Source organism: Dermacentor silvarum, chromosome 7 (assembly GCF_013339745.2).
Source record: "Dermacentor silvarum isolate Dsil-2018 chromosome 7, BIME_Dsil_1.4, whole genome shotgun sequence".
NCBI classification, from domain to species: domain Eukaryota; kingdom Metazoa; phylum Arthropoda; class Arachnida; order Ixodida; family Ixodidae; genus Dermacentor; species Dermacentor silvarum.
In genome coordinates this window covers 54,032,702-54,050,904 of record NC_051160.1, presented here as the reverse complement: position 1 = coordinate 54,050,904, position 18,203 = coordinate 54,032,702, and the positions used below count along the sequence as shown (strand labels likewise).

The following is an 18,203-nucleotide window of genomic DNA, read 5'->3' as shown; positions in this document are numbered from 1 at the left end:
TTGGTCATTGGAACGCAGTAAACGTCCAGCACATCCCAAACCTGCTGTTGTTCAGCCTCCTAAGGAAGCGATGGAGCTCGAGAGACCAGACACAAACCATTTTTTAAGCCACAAGCGCGGAACTCGAGACTGAGTCACCAGCCTCTGTCAGTGCCGCGTCACTTCCAGTTGGCTGTCCGCTGTTGAACTGCCTGCAAATGAGCATCCAATATTAAAATTTGCGACGTAGAGGTGAGTGCTGTACTTATAAGCGGTGCCTTATAGCAGTGTCAAGTGATAGCAACACATGTAGCGCACAACGCAGATGCGACAGATAGCAAATGCAACACACGATGGATCACCAATACATACGACACTCTCTGACATCTGCACTCACTTAAATCATACAATCCCGTTTTACTCATCAGGGCTCGTATTCTCAAAAAGTCGCAGTTTCGTCCGGAAGGTGAATCCTCAACTGCGTTAGCAAATTAATAGAGAGCTATGTCAAGTAAGGATAGTAGTTTTATCGGCTGTATAAACTTGAACACATTCGCTTACTAACTGCGTTAACAAGAATAGTGTCAGCGCGCACAAGCAAACATGAATAGATCACACTCGATCACCGCAGACAACCGCTGTCAAAACACTGGCGTGAGCAAGCGCAGCGGCAGCAGCGAGTGGGGGTTCGTGCGGTCTATCGCTTCAACGGAAACAGTGCATACAAAGGTAGGAGAGGTGTGCAGATTGCTTTCAATATACGGTGCGCGCGACCGCCCGCAGCCGCGCAAAGTACAAGTACGCAGTTGCTGGCAGAGTACAAACCGCACCCCCTCCCTCCCGCGCTGCGTTCCCGCTTTCCTCCTTTCGAGTGCGAGATTGAGTCGCCAGTTCCCCTTGCGCCCGGTCGCAAGATACGCAGTTGGTGCCGCAACACAACTTCACCCCCTCTCCCTCCCTCCCATCGTCCCACCCCCTTTAGCGCGACGGAAGACGCCATGTTTGCTTTCCGCCGTGCGTTCGCTCTCCATGAAAGCGCGCGTCTCTCACGCGCTTTCACTCGCACATACAACATACGGCGCGCGGCGACGATTTTATCGCCCTTGGACTTTATACAGAAATTCACGGCGACGGCGACGCCGACGCCGACGACAGAAATCCGCTTGGAGTGCCCATATAATTGCTATCGGAAAAAAAATGCAGTTTGGGTCACAAGCGGTGTTGCGATTTTAATGATTGTGTTGCTAGATTTAGGATTTTTTGTCTGCCTAGCGACAATTCTTTCTATTTAACAACCTACGTGCTCAGTACGCACAATTAGTGGACGTTTGCAAGCGTAGCAGTAAATTAGGTTAGCAACACTTATATTTTATGGTTGGGTATAGAACACAGCAGAGGCATAACAACACAGATCAGCTGCGGAAAGGCGTACATATAGCAGTGTCCCTAGGCCTGTTCACTCGAATTGAAGCGTACCGCCACTGTTTCTCGCGGCTAGAGGAAAAATACAATCTTTCAGGTGAATAAAGGGGCGGTAACGTAGTGCTTAACCGGGATAAAAGTCCCGCAAATATATGTGACTTCCGGTGAGGGCAATCGCATGCGTGATCGTCCCCTGAATTGGCCGACAGTGATCGGCAGACGGTAACACAGGAATTGAATCGAGAAAAGGCGATGCTATCATTATACCCGCCCAGCAGTTCCGAATGAAAATATTTGTGAATTCAGCTGCTGCGTCCTTATTGACGAAGAAGTTCCTACACCAGAGCGCGTTATGCTGGCTAGTCGTGATAGGAAGCATAACCTTAGCGCAATGAACCAGCTAATCACGAAAAGCTCATTTGAACGAAAGCCCGTATTCACAAAAAAATCTACATGTAAAACTGTTTGTGCCACCCAATCTTGATGGTAGACATATAATCAATAATCTCGCTCACCCAATGGTAACAGCACTTACCAGCGAAAATATTATAGAATTCAGCCCGATAAGCTTTGTAAACATCACACTTGGTTCATCTGAGTGCTGCACGTGAAACAGCTATGCATCCACCAATGCAAATATATCTGTTCAAGGTATTTCTTGAAGCAATAAAGTGGCCAAATTCATAAATATTTTATTTTCTATGTGCTCGTTGTCAATGGACGCTCGCCTTCAGTAATAATACGTCGAGCGTGATTATTGGCTGCAATTTTCTCTTGCGAACAATGCTAGCGTAAATATTTCTAGGAATATGGACCCAAATTCTGGTGCATATGATGTGTACGAACAGCTTCTTTCTTTCTTTTATAACAGAATGAAATGGGATATAAATAGTGATAGTGTCGGATCGAGAACGGGTGCGAATAAAATAATTTCCAGAAACTTAATGAATACTAAGGAAATCTTCAAATAACTTTTAAGAGCTACGTTATTTTCTTGATGACTGAAAACTAAAAAAAAGTGTACTTTAAACTCTAAATCTTCAACACCCTCCCCACAAAAGAAGCTAATAATAATGAGTGTTTGCACTACTTTCTGTTTTTACATTTCGTGCGCACGTACACGAAAGTCGTACGATTATTTCGCATTTATACGTAAACAGAGCCCACAAAACACCGCTGTTGTGATGATTTCTTTTCCGAGCGAAAGGTTAAATTTTGTGCCTCCAATAATAAAAATTCAGGTTCTCTCTTCTGCAGGTATTTCTACAAAATCCCCAAGCCGATATTTATTGCACACAAATATCTTGAAAATATGCGCAAGAGGAACGTGAGTTACATCGCCTTGAAATTTGTGAAGGCCATTTCTATTGCTATGTTATTTTATCATGAATACGAATATTTCAGCGCAAGAGCAGTAAGGGGCTTACCCGCAGCTGAGCTCGCAAAGTTGTTTTGTTAGGAAGTAGTTGACCGCCGAAGCATTTGATGGCCACATGTCGTCGCAGAATAAGTACTCCTGGCACTCTCCTGCAGTGCTGTTGTAAAAGTATCTTCTACCTTCTTTGGTATCGTTACATAAACCGGGTGGTTTGTCGGTGCAAGACACTATCTTATCACCTGCGACAAGATATACAACATTTGTAAGACGGCGTGCTTCCTCGGTGATTGTTTGCACGAGCACTATGACAGGGCGACAGCACTTGGTAGCGATCGTTTCGATTTGCCATATTATTTTCGTACGTTCCTTCCCATCGTATTTAGCACACGAATAACATGACAGCGCGCCAGCTACCTATGCTAACCACCACTTAAACAGTCCTGGCCGCCATGTTATGGGCAATGAAGTAATGCAGGAAATCCAGCCTTGTAGATCTCTAAGCGAACTATTGATTAAAAAAGTAACAGTTTTGCCCAAGAGGTGAAGCATTGATTGCAACAAGAAATCATTAGACAGCTATACGAAGTAAGGTTAGTCGTTCTATCAGCTGCATAAACAGCCGTAAACATTCGCTTACAAACTAAATTACCAAGCACGTTCTCAAACGCGCGCACAGGCAAACACGAACACATATCACTCAATTACTGCGGACACTCGCCTCGCTGGCGTGATAGAGTGGCGGCAGCGGCGAGCGAATTCCCCTGCATGCTGACTCTCGCTTCAACGCGAAATATGAGAACCACAACACAGCGCACACGAAGCCATCAGCTATCTCAGGTCGGTTAGCCTTCGAACCCAGCGTAGATTGCCTCCAATATAAGACCCACGGGGCCGAGGTCAGCCGCCGCTGCTGCAGTAGAAGAGGAGATGCGCCACACACATGTCCTCATTCCAGCTCCCTCCTAGCGCCCGCCCATATCCCCGCTACCCCGCCCCCCCTCTTTCGCACGAGAGAAAACGGCGCGCTCCCTCCATGCCTTCCTCCCTTGCGAGCACGATAACACAGCTCTACATGAGGCCACCATACTTCTCGGCTCACCCTCGCAAGCTTCCGCTCGCGCCTACACCATACGGGGCGCGGCCCCGTTGTTAACGCAGTTGGACTTTACGAGAAACTTCACGGAGACGCCAACGCCGACGGTAAGAATTCGCCTGGAGTGTCCATATAATTGCTATCACAATAGTAAGCAAACTTCAGTGAATAACTTAATTGATTATTACATTCAGGGCACTTAATTAGTGTTTTAGAATTGAAACCAAGCAGTGCCCAAGTATTGTCTACGAGGCGGAAACCCTTAAATTAGTACCAGTTCTGGAGTAATCATTCATAGAAATTAGGTGATATACAAAGGCGCTGGATGTGTTGTCCTTTTTTTTTTGCCACGTGTGCTTTAAGGTATGTTATGGCCGGTGATCGATATCCCCGATGTGGCACTATTATCGCTTTGGCTCAAGGTGAGCTTGCTATACCGTAACGTTCGAGAATTGGGTAATTCCATTGTCCGTCATTGCCCACGTTATGAGATAGTAGATGCCAGAAAGTAAGCTTCGAACTTCCGTTTGGCAGGTATGATTGTTTTAACACAGACATATTTGACGCGCATTCTTTGTGTATGTTTTCGTCTTTCACCAGATAACCCCTGTTACAATGTTATCGCTTGGCGAAAGACGCACCTTCATGTATGAGAACATTCTCGAATGCTGTCACCGATTCTACCGCGAAAGGGCATTGTCTAATCAGATTGCGTGCGCACATGTTCACCCAATGAAGAGTGACAGCCGGGACTCGCAGTTTTTGGTACTTTATGGTTCTTCACCGTCACTACAGCGTGACATTACTCGCCATCTGACCAACTCTTTGAAAGGCGGCGAAAGACATGGGTTACCTCAGCCACACAGAAAGGAGAACCAGAGGAAGCGCTCCTAACTGAAGGAAGAAGAAGAAGGCGCCGACTAGTGCGGACGTGGAAAGATCGGCTCCCGCTTTCGTTAATGTTTTCGGTCTGTTTTTGGTGTCACCTATCGCTGACATGCACGTCATTCGTCAGGGTTTCTTCTGAGGACTTCCTTCGGTGAGTGGCCCTTGTGCAGAAATTGTGGAACTTTTTGTGTCGATCACGCCGCTTCGAAGCTAGGCGCGGGTAGGCTTAGGCCTAACCCGACGAAGAGGGGCATTATGCCCGAAGTAGAAATGGTTGTAGGAGAGGACATCTCCTCCGAAGAAGCCAACAGCCCAGGCTGGACGACAGCGTTGGGCAAGAATAAGAAAACTCGGAAAGAAACACAAGTTTCAACGAGCAATAAATCCTACGTGAGCTCGAAGGGCGGCTGCCGCACGGCTGCCCCGCAAGGCGTGCTGCAACGCCTCGCAGCCTCGTCGAGGCTCCGTAGACTACCGAGGGAGCACATAAGAATTATTGTCCGCCCAAGGGACGGGTTGAACGTCAAGAAAGTAAGCCAAATCAGGCTGGCTCAAGCCTTGGCCATGGCGGCTGCACTAGCCCCCACAGAAACCGAGGGCGACATAGTTTGCCCTAATTTCACGCAAAACGTTCTCGTCGTCTCTACCCCGGAGAAGAAGAACGCCTCCGCTTATGCTGGGATCCAGCAAATCCGCATAAGCGAAGGACTATACAAGGTGGCCGCATACATCGCGGCCCCAGACAACACCTGCAAAGGGATCATACGAGGGATCGACGCAGACATCAGCGAGACCCAACTCCAGCGCATGATCGTCAACCACCGCAACCCGAAGGCTCTGGAAATCAAACGCATCAAGAACACCACAACAGTGGTCGTCCTCTTCGACGGCATGACAGTGCCTAACTATGTCATGTGCGGCGTCAGCCTTCTGCGCTGCACGCTGTACAAACGCCAAACCGAGGTGTGCTACGCGTGTGGCGGTTTGGGACATCGTGCGGACGTCTGTCCCAACCCCACCAATAAGGATTGCCGAGGCTGCGGACTAGCCTCCCCACCCGATGACCACCAGTGTTCGCCGGTGTGCGCCCTCTGCGGGGGCGCGCATCTTACGGCGGACAAAACGTGTAAGCAGCGCTTTCAAGTCCCATACGTCGTACGAAGACGCCGGCGGCGCCGCAAGCGCGCAAAGAACAAGCCCCAGCAGCAACAGCTGGCCAAGCAGAACCGGCAACGTGACTCCAGCGCGGCGGGAGCCCCCAGGAGGGAGCGCTCCGTCACGCCAACTGGTAGACAACGCAGCCTCTCCAGAGGGCGCTCTCGTTCCCGAGGGCGCTCTACCTCCCGGGTGCGGATCCGGGAAACGCCCACCTGGGCCGATCGTGTCAAGCCGAAGCAGACGACGCCGGCTCCAAAGGTAACGCAGGTAGCATTGCCGGAGCATAAAGTAGATCCCAGAGTCGCTCAACTCATGCAAGAGAACGCTAGACTCAAAGCAGAAATGAAGCAGATGAGGGCCGACTTTGAGTCGCTCCGTAATTCTTACCCCTCGCAAGCCGAGAAGCAACAGGTGCCCCCAACAGGGGAGCCACAGGCGCGCTCGAGTAAACGTAGGGCCACGCCCCCAGAGGGGGACGCTGACTCTATGGAAACCGAGTCGAATAACAAAGGCCTAGAAAGCATGCAGCGCGCAATCCAGCAGCTCACTGAAAGCGTGACCGCCCTCCTTAAAAGGATGGCGTCCCTGGAAAGCGGACAGGCCGCGTTAGCTACGGCTAGGCAGCCTTCGAGAGAGCCCAGTCGGGCACCTTTACCCGCAAGCGCCTCCCCCGTCAACAATACGGTGGAATGGCCAATCCAAGGCAATCACCATGGCGGTCAATTCAAATAAGCTGGTTGTGTGGCAGTGGAACTGCGCTAGTTTCCAACGGCGCAAAGCTCCGCTGCAGCAATTCGTTTCGGCACAGGCGGTCAAACCGCACGTAATTCTTTTACAAGAAACTCTCGATGACACGCCTACTTTGCCGGGATACCGGGTCGTATCGATACGGGAGGAGGGAAAGCGGGGCTTAGCAACCTTGGTCGCACGGAAGTGCTCCTTCCAAGTACACAAATTACCACTTGGCAAAACCAGGGTGGAGATCATTATGGTCGAAATTATCCCTAACAATTGGCTTAAGAGCAGTGTTTTCCTTTTAAACATATACAGCTCGCCGTCGGATCAACGGCAGGCATTCGCCACGATCATGACAAAGGCGGTGGCCCTTACCAAGGGGGCCCCCATAGTGATATCGGGTGACTTCAATGCACCCCACGATTCCTGGGGATATCCCCGCAACTCCACTAAGGGCAATCTCCTAGTCCAGGCAGTTTCTGACTGCTCACTGGAATTGATTACGGATCCTCAATATCCGACGCGAATCGGCACGTCGGTAGTCCGAGATACCACTCCGGACCTGGCGTTCGTCAAGAACGCCCCCGGAGCAGGATGGCGAAATTTGCAAGAGAATCTGGGTAGCGACCACTTCATTGTGGAGATTACCCTAACAATTAGCGCAGCCCCTACCAGGGAATTTAAAGTGACGGACTGGGATGCCTTCCGGAAATTGCGGGAAGCGGACCAGACCGACTACGATAATCTCGATAGTCTGTTCACAAGACTACAGAAGGACGTACAAGCTGCGACCAAGGTGGTTATGACCGACCTAAAAGTTGATCGGATGGACGCGCGCCTTGCGCACCTCCTAGAAGCCAAAAACTCCATCCTGGCCCGCTGGAGAACGCACAGACTCCATCGCCGACTGTGCAAGAAAATTGCGGAGCTCAATCGTGCAATCGAAGCTCATTCAATCGAACTGTCCAAACAACAATGGAACGAAGTGTGTTCCTCGGTTGATGGGCAGATGAGAACCGGGGGAAAATGGAACCTCCTCAAGCACTTACTCGACGATTCGCAAAGCAAAAGCAATCAAAGACTAGCCATTGATCGCATAGTTCACAATCAAAAGGCGGCGGGCGTATTTGAACACGTCCTCCTGCAAGAGTTGGCCGAAAAGTATCTCCCGCTGGGCCCCTCCTGTGACGGGGATTATCCTCGTTACCGGGGGGGCGCAGTGGGGGAGCTCGACGCCTCCTTCACAGAATCCGAAATCTGGGAGGTGCTCCAAACGCTCAACGGTCGCTCTGCACCGGGCCCGGATGGAATCTCCAATAAGCTCCTCCGAAACTTGGACGGACATTCAGTAGCGTTGCTCACCGAGGAAGTCAATAAAATCTGGGAAACGGGCCTCGTCCCCGACTCCTGGAAGACAGCCTCAGTGGTGCTCATCCCGAAGCCAGGCAAACCTCTTGCGCCGGAGAACATGCGGCCCATCTCACTTACGTCCTGCGTAGGCAAGGTGGCCGAACATGCCATTCATAACCGTATATCTAAGCACATAGAAACTAATGAGTTATTCCCTCACAACATGGTCGGCTTTCGGCCGGCACTCTCCACACAGGACGTCATGCTGCTTATAAAGAGGCAAATCCTTGATGATGACACTAGAGACACTAGGGGCATCCTGGCTCTAGACTTGTCCAAGGCTTTTGATAACATCTCGCACCGGTTCGTGCTAGACGCGATCTCGGACCTGGGCCTGGGGTCACGATTCCATGCGTATGTTAGCTCCTTCCTCAGGGATCGCAAGGCCACTGTCAAAATAGGGCAGGTCAAATCCAAAGAATTTACATTGGGAGCGAGAGGCACTCCGCAAGGGGCGGTCATCTCTCCCCTACTGTTTAACATCGCCATGAAGGGCCTCTCGGAAAGACTGACCACAGTAAGAGGAACTGGTCACGCCCTCTACGCGGATGATATTACCGTGTGGTGCATGGGAGGGTCTGACGCTGCAGTTGAGAGTGCGCTCCAAGAGGCGCTCGACATCACAGAACACTTCCTACTAGACACGGGCCTGAGTCTGTCACCAACCAAGTCCGAACTTCTATTGTATAGGCCCACCAGACGGGGGGTTAGGTGCTCCACACCCTTAGATCAAGTTCCCATAGCCGTCTATACGAGGAACGGAGAACAAATCCCCAGAGTGGATACCATCCGGGTCCTCGGACTCTTGCTGGAATCACTCGGGGGCAACTCACAGACTATAGCCCGCATCACCACCAAGACGGAGAATATGCTTAGGCTTATCCTCAGGGTCTCGAACCGCCGGGGGGGTTTAAGTGAAAGCAATCTCCTCAGGCTCTACCACGCGTTTCTTATGAGCCACGTTAACTATGTAGCTTCCGCTTTGCGCTGGTCTAAACGGGAAGAGGCCAAAATCGACGCCCTCATGCGCAAAAGCATCAAGCGCGTGCTGGGTTTACCACTCACTACCAGCACCGAGCGTCTCATGCAACTAGGCATGCACAACACCCTGTCAGAGGTGATCGAGGCCCAACGAGTGGCCCAAATAATACGACTCTCATCATCGCGAGCGGGGAGACGTATCCTAGAATCCGTTGAATGCGGTCACCAGGAAATCATGGAGCGCAACGCGACCCTATCACCAATGGTCAGAGATACGTTCAAGGTAGATCCCCTGCCACGTAACGTCCACCCTCAATACAATGTAGGGCGCCGGGTAGCCCGGGCTCGTTCCCTATTAAAAGTGGCTGCGGCCACTCCGAATCTTGCATGTTTCGTTGACGCCGCCCAGTACGGGCGTTCTGATCACTATGTCGCAGTTTCGGTTGATTCCAATGGCTCTCTCATTAACTCAGCATCCGTGCGGAAGGTTTCTGCAACAGTAGCCGAGCAGGTTGCTGTAGCTATAGCACTGAAGGACCCTCTACGTACCCATATCTTCACAGACTCTAGGTCTGCAGCCCGAGCGTTCGCCTCCGGCTCGATATCAAAGGAGGCGGCGGCCATCCTCGGCACCGAGGGGGCTGCTGGTTTTCATATCATAAAATGGTTCCCGGCCCATAGGGGAATCAATGTGCACTCTGAGGTTGTTAACGCCAATGAGTTAGCCCATGACTGCGCGCGAGGTATAACACACCGCGGTGGTTCCGGTAGACTCACGGGCGGCGACTTAGGACTGTACAGGGATTCGCTCCTCACCTTCCATGAAATCTTGGCACATTATCAACTTGCTCGGCGGGCCTTTCCGCTACCACATCCTAAACTCACTAGACCACAATCATCGGCCTTTCGCATGCTCCAAACGGGGTCGTTCCCCTCCAGGGGCCGATTCAGTCACTTCGCGCCTAATGTAGATCCCCACTGTCCAGACTGTGGGGAGGCGTACTGCTCTTTATCTCATATGCTCTGGCAATGCCCTGCGTTACGCAGCTCATCGCTTACCACTCTAACGGACTGGGAGGCAGCCCTTAAGAGCGGCGACCTCTCAGAGCAACTACGGGCTGTCCAGAGGGCCTGCGACAGGGCGGAGGACCACGATCTTCCGACCCCGACGTGGGTGCGGCCCGCGACGGCTACGGGAACTGCCTGAAAAGGGAGGTACCCTAAAGCGGTTCCTCAGGACCATAAATAAAGTTCTTTGTCTGTCTGTCCTAACTGAAGGAACCTAAGTTGTGTGCTCGCACAGTGGGCGAGCTTTTCTGCCTTGCCTTGAGCACACCACCAGTTCTCGTTGATGATTTGTTACCGCGTGCCCAAACCTTCTCAGTACACCTCGGAGTTGGCAAGACGATTTGTATTGGTCCCTTTCATAATTTATTGCGGATGTATAAATAGCACATGTACTTCAGCAGTCAGATTCATTTCGACGATCTGAAGAGTCGTTTTGCTGGCTGGGCACTAGAGCACAATCTACTGCTAGCTTGCATTGCCTGATTTGACGGGCTTTACAGAGCAAAAAAAAAAGAGGACAAAAAATAAAGGTAGTAGCGCTTCTTGCGTGTTTAACCTATATACCTTGTGTTGTGTCTTTCACGCTACAGGCACACCGTCTTTCCTGAAGTCCCATTAAATTAACAAATTGGGAGCACCGACCGACTTCAATTTCGCTAGTTGAATCTGTCCCAGTAAGCAGTAATTGTAGAATTGCTATTTCGCCATCTTCCGCTGCAATAACGTTCTCGTGCTTCATTATTCGGGCTCAGTACTGTGCGGAAAGCTTGCTATTTGCTCGGGCCAATTTCAACGTGTTCCTGCACGAAGTGCTCCGTATAGGTCAGCATTAAAATGCCTCGGTACAAATCATATGAAACGTATTTAAATATATTGAAGACGCAACGTCGAATTCCATGAGTTTGTAAAGAAAACTTACATTCCTCTGAACCATTCACGTTGTTCCTGTTGAACCTCCTGAAAAACAAAAAAAAGGACAATCACTTGGGTCCGCCGGATGTCAACCAGGACGCATGAACATTAGGTACGAGTACTCACGCGCAGTTGTTCTCGCAAAAGCCTTTGGCTCCAAAACCATTAACTTGTTTCGGAAATTTCCATGGATTACCTCTGGCCCGGTATTGATGACACTCTTCACTTGTAATGTTATAAAACCAGGCCCTTTTTGCGCCTGCTTCACCTTCATTAGTTTGGTTATACGGAGGATGGGTGCAGAATGAAGAATCCTTCCCTATAGCAAAACGAAAGAAAATGTAGACACAATATATTGTCAAGGGTAGAGGAACAGCAGCTCACTTCTGTGTGTGAAGTATTACAGCAAAGCGGCTACCCATTTTTACGGAATTTTTATTGCCTACCGAGAGCGCTATAAAAGTAAATTACTTTTTTGAACAGCTGGGGACCAACGTTAAAAGAAAAATGATGATGTAGAGTGCTACTGAACGGAGAACGTTCGTGTCCACGTTCTCAGGCAACAGTAGCAATGTTTGTTGCTGTCACTCTGGACCGCTAAAGTGCACGACAAAAATGAATTCCGCACGAAGAGTATTTTGGGAAAAAGGAACTGTGTACTTCAACTAATCAATTCTGCACGCAATATTCTTATAGTTTGTGTTCCCGATCTCATTTCGACGACAAATAATATACGATACTTACACTTCTTAAGTTTAGTTACTCAACATGTAGCAAATAGAGTGAGAGAGCTTAGTCGATTTCTCTTCTACCTTCTCTTTCTCTGCTTGCAACCTGAGAACATCATTTTGGCTAAACATATTTCCTGGAAATAGAGCTTGCATAAATGTTACTGTGCGGTTAATTCTAAGCTCACCTAACCTACACGCACTCAAGGGCCCTCCAATAGCTATCACTGCATAAATAAATTTTGTTTTAAAGATGCATCGCAAGAACGGGCAAGTGACAAAACCAAAGAAAAAAGACTCCCCAACGCCACAGCGCTGGAGTAACGACTTATTTTTAGTGGACGCACGTCCACGACGAAGAAGTCATGCCTCTTTAATATTGGTTCCTGATGAACATTGTGCTCCAAGCAGGTCGTCTATGATATGAATCTTGATCGAAAACAAACAACTGTTACTTTTAAAAATGCTGTAATAAAATTTCTTTCTGCACTTTTTTTCTATCACAGTAGAATTTGTCAAAATCTGAGGAAAATTAGGTGGGTTATCGCCGCCCCTATTTTCAAAACTCCCATTGCAGGTTGGCGCACCTCACGTACCTTGAAGGTTGGAACGGAAGGCTTTGTGTTTCTGAAATTCCAAACGACTGCCATATTTCTTCAATAAATCATAAGAAAAGGGGAGGAGTTTGGTAGAGCAGCCACAGTTTATTGGTGAAGCTAACACATTATAGAAATATTACGCCGATCGCACGTAATTTGGGAGTCGATCTTTTGCAAAACGTTTCGCCAGCAAGAATTGTGCATAATTTCTGCCACCCATAATTAACGAGGGTCATCGCAACGAGGCACTACTGTATATGCACATGGGGCAAGCCGCGACACGACCGTCTAAGGCAACGAAATTGCGGCTTCGTCGTGGACCTCAAGTTCGGCGTGACGGGAGGTGCACTAGCAGGAATAAAGTGTTAGACGCATTTGCACTTCGTGCCTCTGCACACGTATAATGCATAATCTAAAGCCAGCGCACGACCTGTTACACGTATGTGTAGTCTCTAGTTATGCTGTATCTTGATTTCACATCAAAACACGCAGAAATGTTCTAGCGCGATAATGTCGTCATGGCAATAAATCCCCTCAAAAGAACAGAACCGGCCATCACTGCAAATAAGGGCAAAGAAAATGTCAAACACTCGAAAAACTCATCGTGACGCTGCAGTTTGGCGAAAATTACGTCACGCAACTTACCCGGCCTGCTGTATTCTAAATACCGTTAAGGTGTGCGTCTGTCCCTATCAACTCAGCGTAGGCAATTGGCTTGTGTGTGCTAAAAGATTCTTAGTCGGAACAGAGCACCATGTTGGCAGTGACTTGCAAACGCACTGCGTATGTCCAAAAGGTCTTCAACTATGCTATACTAACGCTCCTGTCCTAAGGGTGAATTCATTGGCATTTCTATGAAGTAATTTTACCTTCAGCCTTTATTATTATTTCTGTTGTTATACGAAGATAGTGAATGTAAGAAAAAAATTGGCAATCGTGTATGTGTGTGTGCGCGCGCGCGTTCGCAGTTGGACTGAAGCTAATGGAAGCGTGTATCACTCACTGTCTGCGCACTTTTCTAAGAAAATGCAAAAGGAAGTCTAGAGTGCGTTCGTGCACATACCTGGGACGCAGCTGCGCAAGCAATCATACCGGATAAAAAATACACCATGCTCAGGACCACGGGAAAAAATTGAATCAGTTAACTCTTCACAGTTGTTAGTCGTTTCGTTGTAATAGTGCATCGTTGCATAATAACCGTCCATGTGCTGCGCAACTTCCCATGGCGGGTCGGTTGTATTTGGAGAATTGCAGAGCTTGTTGCGATACTCTGTTAAAGAGTCATTTTGCATTCGAATATCTGAAAAAAAAAAGATAGGAGGCTGTATATCTACAGAAAACGTTAAGAAATGCCAAAAAACAATAAATATTCTCTGTATTTTATAAATATAAAATGCTTTAGAGAGGCCGACATGAGCTAAACGACACTTTGAAAAGGTCTCGTCTTTCGTTACGAAAATTCTTGACATTCCTGTTAATCAATAATGAACACATAATTAAAGACAATAAACAGAAGATCCCCGGCGATCCGTCCCACAATATTATTACCTCGCGTCACAGCTACTGTACTTTGTCTGTTAATGCGCGCATGCAAATGCTTTAACCGTTTTGTAAATGCGTGCCTGGCAGCATGCGTCCTTCGGAGCTGCAGCACACAGCGTGACATCCAAGATAAACTTATGAAAAGCAAAGATGCGGTAGCGTTGATGTCTTTTGTGCCCGATGGCTTACACCATCAGGTTTTTTTTATATATATAGTTCAAACATCATTATTATAGAAATCGCCCGTGACAAATAGCACTGTTCCACTTTTTCGGTTGCACTTATGGGAGGGGTCGAACATACCTGCTCGAGAAATCGCCATGTCCACATGGCAAGTAAATGGTCCCACTTTTTTGTTGCTTCAGGGCACATAGTGCATGGGGAAATTGATTCCCGGCGGTTGTGAAGCCGTGTTTGCTTAGCCCCCCCAGACAATGTAAAGCTAACACTACTTTCGCGATATTTGGCCTTAAAAGGAAGATTTGGCTCAGGGGCTCATGGGAATGAAGAACTCGTTTTTCTCGGCAACCAGGGCAATACATTTGATGATGTTTGTTCCACTATACGGAAAAAAATTGCATAGTGACTGTAGAAAGCACATCTTTAATTAGGCCATCGAATATAGTCAAAGCTGTTTTCAAAATCGCAATATTTTTAAAACCAAACTATAAAGTTTACACTCCTCAGCAATGAAAAACATTACCAGAATTCCGTAAACTGGACCTAATATTGCATCTGATGGTAGGCAAAATTACAGTATTGTACATCCCGCTGATAATTTTACACTGCTTTGACACCAATAGCATGTAGTTACTTTTTCACGACCCTCATAAACATTATAACGAATTCACGTAAGCTTTCGATGCGGTAACGAATGCTGTTTGCAAAACTGCAATATATGTTTTTTGGATCAAAGTTGCCGAATCGTAAACTTTCTCAATCTTTTAAACATACCAGTCCCGGGTATCTTTTTAAGCTTTCAGGCCCCAAATCAGAGATGTCCTTTATTCAGCCACTACAATTTTGCCCCCTTTTCTCTCAAATGCAACAAATTTCATTCAAAACGGTCCAGTGGTTCTCTCATAAAAGCATTTAGGCGTTTTACATGTATTCGAATATGAAAACCGGAGCCAGCCCCAAGCTAAAGTTCCCTCTTAAAATGTGCTAGGGCTTTCCAATAACAATTTCCCAAAAGCACGCGTAAAGTAGTTTTTGACAATGTTAACTAGAACTAAAATACATTTATAGCATACTTTGAGGATGTATATCTTGAAAATTGCGATAGTCTTAGGCTTTCCACTAAACAAATCTGACTTGATTACTGCTCGGCTTCGGTTTGGCAATTAGAACATCTTTCCTAAAGAGAATAATCAACAAGGCGATTACAAATTATTTTCATTTGACTCCTTAAGCATAGGTAGCAATTTCTAACAGATGAAAAACAATGGGCCGAATTCACAACGCTTTTGGCTCGTAAGCGCTTTTTTGTTATTGGCCAGCCATCATCGCTAATGTGTCCAACATCACTAACGGCTGATATCTGCTCTTAAGAAATGTTCTACGTAAGAACTTTTTTGTCAATAAGGGCCAAGATCGTTTTTTTTTCGTTTTATTGAGACTAGCTGAGCTAGTTGGCCACTTCTCATACTGTATTGGCCTGCGTGTACTCATTGGCCTGCGTGTTTTGCACTTGTGGCTGTATAATGAAACGGCATACTGTACCTGCAAACGCCGCTGTAGTCAAAACATACGCCGAGATGAACGTACATAGGCGACGCATTCCAACCTTCTAGGGAAAACAAAACCAGTAAATGGCAATGTTAGGAAACCATCATGCTCACACTTACGTGAAGATATACTATATGTAAGCCGACTACAAATAATTTCAACGCACGGAATCTAATAAAAAGCTCGATTCTATCGAGTATTCGTTACTGAACGTGAAGCTGAAGACTGCAACGTGATAAAAGCACGTTAGACTTTTAACACGTAATATAGAAATATGGGCGCTATACCGTAAAATGATTCCAAACTGTTTTGATTCCAAACTCCGGACGTCAAGCTTACGTAACCACCGACGCAAGCATCGGGCGGTGATCCGCAGCGTTGTCTGAACAACCTAATCAAACACTCTCCTCGTTTATATAGGAGGTCACCTTTGTTCGCTTTCAAAACCAATAACATTACCTACACTCAGCGGTTTTTCTTATCTAACTGGCTGACAAGAGGCGAGGAGCACGCTCTAGTGGAGAGAGATTCGATGGGGCCGAGTCAGCACAGTGAAAATAGATAACCGTATGAAGAGGGTGGTGCCGGCTTCTCCGATTGGTCCGCTTCGCCTTACTTAGCTTGCGGTGGCTGGTCGAAAATCGCGGCGGCGTGCAACGGAAGGATAAGAGTGCCGCTAAAACGGATCCTCAGAAAGGAAGAGTTGGCAGAGCGATGTCGTATGCATGCCGAAAGGGCTCGATAACGTTTCACTGCCACGCAAAAAGGTTTATCATGCGCAAATAAATACATGCTCACCGGCAGGTGCGAGTAGCGAGGGTCTGAGCGATCGCGGGCAGCCATCTTCTATTCCTCTCGGAACGGGGCAGTCTGTGGCTATTCAGAAAAATATTCAGTTTTTTTCGGCATATTAATGCTTTTTTTTTCGCGTATAGGTCACTTTGACATGGTGAGTTTTCGCGGTTTTGTGAGGCGTAGCCAGAAAGCATTGGACCAATAGCAGATGTCTAATGGTGAAAAGGCGCCGAATCAGGAATGATTATTTTTCTTTTGTGCGGTTTAATCGTGCATAATCAGTGTGTGCACGTTATATCAGATGGTGAGCCAACGCGGTTTTCGTGAAGTCGCGTGACAGACAGGCGAAGTTGGGAGTGGCCCGAAAATGTTTTGACTAATCGCGGAGGCAGATTGCAGAAATTGGAATCAAAACAGTTTGGAATCATTCTACGTTATAGCGTCCATGATCAGCGACGAAATTTGCTATTTTCCCTGACAGCATGCTCAGAAAACGTTTGTGGTTGGGAGTACGAATGTAAGCGTTTATGGAAATCTAATCAAATCAACTCAACCTTTATTTTCCAGTAAACAAGGAGGAGGAAATAAACTTTATTGAAGACAGGGGGGGGGGGGGGGGGGGGGGATCAGGCAGAGGGGGCTAGGGTGGCATCCAGCTGGCGGCGACCGTCGCCATCCAGTCCGCCAGCCCGGCTTGGGTTTGAGGGATAGTAGATTTTAGTATGGAGTCAAACAAAAGTCTTTTACATTTCGCTTTGGTGCCACCTGACGGGCTCCGCGCGAAACAAAATGTGCGGACGCAGCGGCATGCTGCAATAAGCGAGCTGAAATGGTATTGTGCATTTGTCAGTCGTTGTAATTCTTGTTTTCTGTGACTGGCCACTTCCATGCACAGGACGGCGAGGCCGGTAACGACTCTGGTGCGACTTTCAAAAGCAAGTCGTCGAAATATGATGACGGGATTTCGTGCACCTACGCCGACAAAACCAGTCACCGTGCGATGTGACTCTAAACGAATAGATCGCACCGTATACGTGACTGCCACAGCGCCTACGCTTAATTGTGATACTATTATTCATATTTAGTCGTACCCAATATAAATCAAAACATGCTTCGGCAGATGAAATGCACGAACGTGAGCATTCGCCAGCCGCCCACATCGAGTTCAAAGCTCGGATCGATTCCGCTCAGCGAAGGTTAGCCGTATCGTAGCAACCGAGTTCACAGATTTGCCACTGTTAGAGCTGCACGGAACGTACGCCAGTAGGATGATAAAAACTATAGCTCAGTCTTGACCATAGTGGCCATAGCTCTTTGAAGGAGCGATACTGCACGCAGATTATTTATGCAACACAAGAACGGCGCATGTGTTTACATCAGCACGTGTACGGCCACCACTCGCTGTTCGCTTCAACTACAGCAGAAACCGTGCACCGCTCACACGAAATAATGACGAAATGCTCATAGCATATATGAACACTTCTCATGCGCATATCAGAAGCATTGTATCACAGTGAGACGAGAAGGCATGAGCGTCCCGGGCACATCGAAAAGGGCGACTACGACCACCTAGCCACACTGGCACGCGAAAATGCCGATGCCTGCCATGCTCGCGTGGCAACGAGCGATGTTACTGCTTACGCTGCAGCATCGAAAGGGCCGTCACTTGTTGCCTGTTTAGCATAAGAGGCAAACTGTGTTTTCGGTAACTAATAAATTTGGCAGCACAACAATACACACAGATCTAGCAATCTACGTAGTTGCACTTCGTTGATGGAAACGCCGGC

The 18,203-nt window shown here is 47.9% G+C and overlaps 1 protein-coding gene across 1 annotated transcript; it reads right to left on the bottom strand.

Annotated features, from left to right (window-relative positions):
* LOC119458042 (carboxypeptidase inhibitor SmCI-like) lies at positions 1-15,712 on the bottom strand. Its single transcript, XM_037719840.2, has 6 exons — positions 15,616-15,712; positions 13,415-13,651; positions 11,151-11,343; positions 11,032-11,069; positions 2,829-3,018; positions 1-191 (listed from the first exon to the last, which is right to left on the bottom strand). Exons 1-6 carry the CDS (start codon positions 15,671-15,673, stop codon positions 104-106), a joined length of 804 nt encoding a protein of 267 aa, XP_037575768.2. The 5' UTR covers positions 15,674-15,712; the 3' UTR covers positions 1-103.
* Between the last annotated feature and the right edge of the window lie 2,491 nt (positions 15,713-18,203).